A 6,869-nucleotide genomic window follows, 5' to 3' on the forward strand; every position below is an offset into this window, starting at 1 on the left:
ATTATTACAAATGTTTTGAAAATTGGATGACTAGGCATTTCAGGAGAATGTGCTTTCCATTCTCCAAACAAACTATAGAGTTTGATTTTATTACAAATGTTTTGAAAATTGGATGACTAGGCATTCCAGGAGAATGTGCTTTCCATCCTTTAAACTATTTGCAGGTTTTTACATATTCTTTCATAGGAATGTGTTTTAGGTCTTGTCTAACACACTGATGGCCGGGATTTGTTCTTATATTTGAAATATTTATTTTCTTTTTTGAACTAGAAACCGTAGAAAAATAATTTTGATCTTCTAACTTAGTAGTGACAAAACAATAAATATTCATACTTATAACAAACAAATAACATCTTTTCAAAATAATTCAATAAAAAAATTTCCAACATCTCAAACAAAATAATCACACAAATGTGGTTTGCAGATATAGTGAATATATGCGTCAACATATGCTGGTCCTTACACATGAGTGTTAAAATTTTCAGTTCATAGTAACAATCTACTGCACTTGGATAAAAACCCTAGCAGCTAGAAATATAAAGTTTTAACCTTCTCTCAAAATAGCCTAAAACTGAAATACATCATAATGAAAAAGTCTGATCAGCTAAAGCTAAATGGGTAGTAAAACTTGCTACTGCTTTCTCATTAATTCTGGGAAAGAAATCTGCTACAGGAAACTCACAATACCACTTAACCACTTATTTTAAATTAAATTCAAGAAAGAAAAAAACAAAGCTCTTTGTATAACTAAAACAGAGGGTCATGGATTACGATCAAATTGACCTAACTTTTCCCTATTGCCAAGCCTGTATGAAAACTCACACGAAAGGAGGAAATATGCCCCAAAAGCATGCAATCCTTCTTGGGATCTGTGCCCTTTATTCTAAATTCATGCTCTGAGCTTTATTCCTTGAAACTGTGCAATCGAAAGCACTTTCCAAATATATCAGAACTGTATTATAAAGGGACTTATTGCTAAAAACAACCAACTCTAATTCTGACAAAAAAACATAAATAGAACAGAACTTAATGTAAAATAAGAACAGAGCAAGTGCCGTACTAAATATAATAGCATACTAAAATAGAGAGGGGACTAAAGCTGGTGCATGCATGCTTACGCAAGCATGCAACCCTTCAGCCTAGATACCCAGTGCTCATGTGCCTCCACTCACTGCTGCACCATAACTCTGCCATCACTGCTGTGCCTATATATGCCCTAGCAGAAACCGAGGCAGATCTACAGGGGGTAGTACGCTGCTGGACAGTTATGTTTGTGGCTGCTGCACCATCATTACACAGTCCTCTCTGCTGTGTGGACCTCTGAAAGGCATCATACTGAAGGGTCAGCATCAGCCCAGCAACACAGTATAAATCTACCTAGCGTTCATTACCTTAAAGTAAATTCTAGCATTTTAGCTATAACTAAAGTCTAAAAATTAAGATTCTTTTATAGATTTTGAAAGCAAAATTACTTCATGACTGGAAATACGACCGAAGGCAACATTGTGCTAAATAACTAAAAGAATAGCACAAACAACTAACCAAAGATTTTGCAACAGAAGTAAATGAGAGCAAGTAGAATTGAGGCTGGACTCTGAACATGGCCCCAACTACAACTATCTCCAGAAAAGAACAAATAGCACTGGACATATATCATATTAGCAGGTGCAACTCCAATGATCCCTTGCAAATGAGACCTTTCCATCGAATTCAAAACTCAAATTATTTTGAGGACATCAACAAGACATTAAAGCAGGCCAAAGAAAAGGCCTAGATTCTAAAGTCGTGTAACATCAGTGTGGTTAGGTGCAATTGCAGGTACAAAAGCAGTTGCTAGATTTAAAATTCAGGCATGGTGGTGCAACAATTATTTTTTTTAGAAGGAAGGAATTTTAGGGATGTGGTTGCAGCACAACAGTATAGGAGATCGAAGAACATGTGCAAATTTAGGTAAATATTAAAGATATAAAATGCATTTTATTCATTGTGTTCAACAACCATAAAAATGACTTTGCAGTGATCACTATTCTAGGCTACAAGCCTGGGAGTAATTTTCTGATGTTACTTACAGTAGCAGATTTAAATCAGAACCCGAGATAGAGAGAAACAATAGATGAGATGAAATAAGGGGCAGTAAAAAGAGAAGATGTCTCTCAAATTCATACATGATGGAAAATGCATGGCCTCACCTCCAACATGAGAATACCTGTCCAAGGAAGTGTCACTACTGGAACCCTGCAATTGAAGAGGGAATGCTAACTATGTTCACCCTAAAAGTCAAAACAATCATTTCTGTTGCTATAGCTTTAGCATAATAATTAAGCTATCGTTAATGGAAAATAACTACATCTTGAGTCTTTAACATCAGAATGCAAAAATAAAGTTTCTATGTATTACTAAAATTATCTTATTTTATCTTTTTCTTAACTTATACAATGTATGACTCTTTTCTTCACAACTCTATTTTCTGGATGGGGAAAACCATAGGATCGATACTAGATAGCAATCAAGTGAAATTTTCAAAAAAACAGAAAGAATGAACTTATGAAGCAAATTAATAATGTCAAGAAACCATCAAAAGAGGTGAAGGGAAACGAAATTACAGCAATTAGAGAACAAGGGAGTGTGTAAGATATCCCCAGTCCAACTCAAAAAAGAATTAGAAACCAACTTGGTATTTCTCCTACCCCATTCATAGGTCTGCCCTGGTTGCCCCTTCTGCAGCAAGGAGTAACCAGCCCATTTTAGGTCTATCTCGTTTCCATACCACTCCATTCAAATTTATCAAAGCAGCAGACAGAACCCCTTAAACTGAACACGATCAATAGGCCAGTCCGATCAATTTCCTCAGCCTAAGGAATGAATTTATTGAAATAATGAACAAAGCTGCTAAGAAAGGCAAAAAGGAAATGGTCAAAAAGAATCCATAGAGAACAAGAGAGAAAATAAATCAATCAAAAGGGAAAATAGCTGTAGCAAAGAGTTCGATTTGCAAGGGTCTTGAATGGAGTAATAATTGAAAGTGGCATGAGAAAATGAAACTTACTGAATGTAGTTATATAATGAAAAAGGATAATTTAATTATTAGCAAAAGATCCTTAAGGGATTTTATTAGACTATAAGGAGCATCCTATAATCATATGATCCATCATTTTGCAATCCCTATAGGTTTGATGTATTCTATTGCTGCCATAAGTTACAAGCTTAAGCCAACCAATGTGTGCAATGATTCAACAGATAGTAATATCATTTACTGCAGTGAACAAGGGAGTGTGTAAGGTCCAACTCAAAAAAGAATTAGAAACCAACTTGGTATTTCTCCTACCCCATTCATAGGTCTGCCCTGGTTGCCCCTTCTGCAGCAAGGAGTGTTTCCATACCACTCCATTCAAATTTATCAAAGCAGCAGACAGAACCCTTCAACTGAACACGATCAATAGTCCAGTCCGAAAGAATGAATTTATTGAAATAATGAACAAAGCTGCTAAGAAAGGCAAAAAGGAAATGGTCAAAAAGAATCCATAGAGAACAAGAGAGAAAATAAATCAATCAAAAGGGAAAATAGCTGTAGCAAAGAGTTCGATTTGCAAGGGTCTTGAATGGAGTAATAATTGAAAGTGGCATGAGAAAATGAAACTTACTGAATGTAGTTATATAATGAAAAAGGATAATTTAATTATTAGCAAAAGATCCTTAAGGGATTTTATTAGACTATAAGGAGCATCCTATAATCATATGATCCATCATTTTGCAATCCCTATAGGTTTGATGTATTCTATTGCTGCCATAACTTACAAGCTTAAGCCAACCAATGTGTGCAATGATTCAACAGATATGGTGTTTGTAATATCATTTACTGCAGTGCAAAAGTGATTTAGCTTCTCGTGCATATTGGTTAGATTTACTCTGCATTATTGATTTAAAATTTCCACTCCCTTTGTCATGGAATGCATGCCATTGCCTGATTTCGTATGATTGAGATCAGAACCGTTATTTATTATTACTTGAGCAGATTATTTCAAGATATTACATCAAATCTTCTACCAGGCTATAACAACATAGCTTTAAGGTTGTTTGAACATGATAATTATGTCCTATCTTTCACGGAGATTGGTGACAGATCTAACACAGGCTTAGGACTTCGATTTTCCATGGCTCTCAGATTTCTACAGTCCAGAGTGCATGTCACTATGAGGTTTATTACCAAGCAATGTTGTTATGGCATTACCAGAAGTGGCGAATAATTCATGATAGGGAAGCCTATCGCGCTAGGCAAATGGGGATGTCCTACATCGGAAAGCATTTGCTGACCAATATCGGGAGCCACCCAGGTTCAAAACATGGTTAACCTGCCTAGTGTGGCTTGTGGGTGGTTGTGTTAGGCTCAGGAGTAAAAGGAAGTCCTTTTCACTTGACTCCAAGCTTCCTCGGTAACAGGCAGCAGGTCTACTGATTCTCCTGATTAAAAAAAGACAAAATACTAATAATAGGGAACAAATCACAATTATGTGCTATGTGAATGCAGTTAAGCAGTGGCTTCATGGAATCTATTTGGATTTGAGGCACTTGCAATCTAAATTTTGTTGATTTGCTTCCGGATCCATCACATTAGATTTTTGGATAATCGGAGTTTCAAACCTACTAATGGGGTTGATCATCATGGATTCTACTTCTAAGTTCTAAGTAGACCCAAATTTTTACATCTGCCTATGCTGGCTAGCTGACATTGATCTCTAATAAACATTGGTAAAACTTTAGAAAGTACAGCTCCAACATCCAGCTGATGAAGAAGAGATTAACTATCCCTTGATTAAAATATCTCCCCTCATGAAATGAAGACCCTGCTTTTGCAAGAACTATGTGTGTTCTGTCGCCAATTTGGCAATCTAGAAAAATCATTGCATTTCAGTGATCAGCTATGTATTTTCTAGGTTCAGTTCCCCATTTGAGATATTAAAAAGAACGTCGACAATTTACTCCTGATATATTCAGATTAAAATTGTGATTTGATCTTAATGATGGCCTGCAGTTGTGTTAATTGAAAGTTGTGCTTACAGGCCTCTGTTTACAGTCTAAGATTATTATAAGACAAGAAACTTGCCAAGAGAATGCCTAAATCTAAGCAAGATAGTGCTGATGTTTAAATTGAGTAGAGATGTAAAAGGCAACGGTACATATACCAGACTTCACTCGACTTTGATGTCAGGCCTCGGTTCAAAAGCCATGACAGTGGCATAAGCTGCCTGTCTAGCCATGGCGTTGTCGCCACCTAAGGAACAGCTGGGAAGCCAACTCCATTGCTTTTCACTTAAATTGTAAACCACCACCTCCATCACCTCTGTAACTTTATAGAGTATGAAGCACACACAATCCCCCACTGCTACGCACTTTGAAAGGCTATTAATTTGATGAAGAGGAAAATTCCTATTTAAATCCTCACACATGGATGAAGGCATCTTTGCAATCTCCTTCCAGGAGAATAATGAGGAAGAGGAGGAGGACGAGTCCACATTCACCTTCTCAAATTCCCAAATAGCCACCTCCTGTAAAATCTTCCCCCGAAGATTCCCCCCATCTTTGAGTATGCCCCATGTGACAAGGATCCGCGACCCACAGGTAAGCAACTGAGGACTAGTCTGGTTCTTGAATTTATCCATCTCAGGCAGGAATGGCCCGGAAATGAAAGTCCCCTCTCCCATGTTGAAACCCATAATGCTGAAACCCCCAGACCTCAAGGTCAAAAAGTAGAAGGAACCGTGGCAGAAAACCACCCCCCTCCCCCTTATCACCACATCCCCCGGCAGGTGCCCTGCAACTCTCCATGCCTTATCAGCAGAATCGTAGATTTCCACTATAAGTGGATTCCCCTGACCCAAATTGCCCATCCCCACCGCCACCACCTTGTATGTCAGAAGACTGTCCGGATCCTTTCCTCCCACAATGCCTGTGAGGAAAGTGCACCATATTGATGACATGGGTTCAAGTTTTAAAGAGGTTTTTGTCAGAGGATTGCACACAGTAAAGACTTCGGAGTCGGTTGATGGATCAGTGATATTCACCAAGAAAAGGCCAGATGACGATCCACCACAGTAAACTCTAGCATTCCTTGAAGTGCATTGCTGCAGGAGATTGGAGAGGAAGACCCCGGAGGTCTTCTTCCATGTCCTTGTGAAGAAGCAGTATGCTAGCAATCTGTATTGGACATCTGGACCTACAACCAACCATGGCTTCCTGTTGGGAGACGCCTCGGCCCATTTAGTTGTTATGAATTTGGTGGATGAAATTAGGGCATGCCATTGTTTGCACACCAGGCGAAATCCACACAAATATTCCAGTGGCACCCGCGCCACAACCTCCTCTCGCAGATGTTCAGGCAATTCAGACCACGTACCCTCCTCCCCCATTTTCAATTTCAATGATTGAGCTGACCAATGAATGAATGATTTGAAGATGATGAGCTGCATAATGGTAAGATAAAGGACCATCGAAACCATATTTTCCCAGCCGAATATCATAGGCGTTTTCCGGCAGGAATCGGGCCTCCGCGGGTTGGCAAAGTTTTGTTCATCGTACAATTTTGCATAGTGTTTTTGGCCCACATTCCTATAAAAATCTGCATTTTTGTTCTGCGGTATCACAGCCACAAACATGATATCGTTTTGAATAGGAGTTGTCTATAATGCGACTTTTTGAAGATTCCGGTGACGGAATCCGGCGAAGAAATTGAGGTCAAATCTTGATTTCTTGCAGTTAAAATGGTTTTTTCACTACATATTTGGATTCAGCACCCTGAAAAACCCCTGGGACGCTTTCATTGTGCAGAAACTAGCTATCAAACTTGCGATTCCAATAATTCTTGCCGGATTTCG

The 6,869-nt window shown here is 38.4% G+C and overlaps 1 protein-coding gene across 1 annotated transcript; it reads right to left on the minus strand.

The window, feature by feature from the left end:
- Positions 1-684: 684 nt before the first annotated feature.
- On the minus strand, positions 685-6,660 carry LOC149267034 (F-box/kelch-repeat protein At5g15710-like). Its single transcript, XM_089431343.1, has 2 exons — positions 5,181-6,660; positions 685-1,320 (listed from the first exon to the last, which is right to left on the minus strand). The coding sequence occupies exon 1, from the start codon at positions 6,648-6,650 to the stop codon at positions 5,187-5,189; it is 1,464 nt and encodes a 487-aa protein (XP_089287469.1). The 5' UTR covers positions 6,651-6,660; the 3' UTR covers positions 685-1,320; positions 5,181-5,186.
- Between the last annotated feature and the right edge of the window lie 209 nt (positions 6,661-6,869).

Source organism: Pinus tabuliformis, chromosome 6, assembly GCF_031772625.1.
Source record: "Pinus tabuliformis cultivar Carrire ecotype Pingquan chromosome 6, CPIR1, whole genome shotgun sequence".
NCBI classification, from domain to species: domain Eukaryota; kingdom Viridiplantae; phylum Streptophyta; class Pinopsida; order Pinales; family Pinaceae; genus Pinus; species Pinus tabuliformis.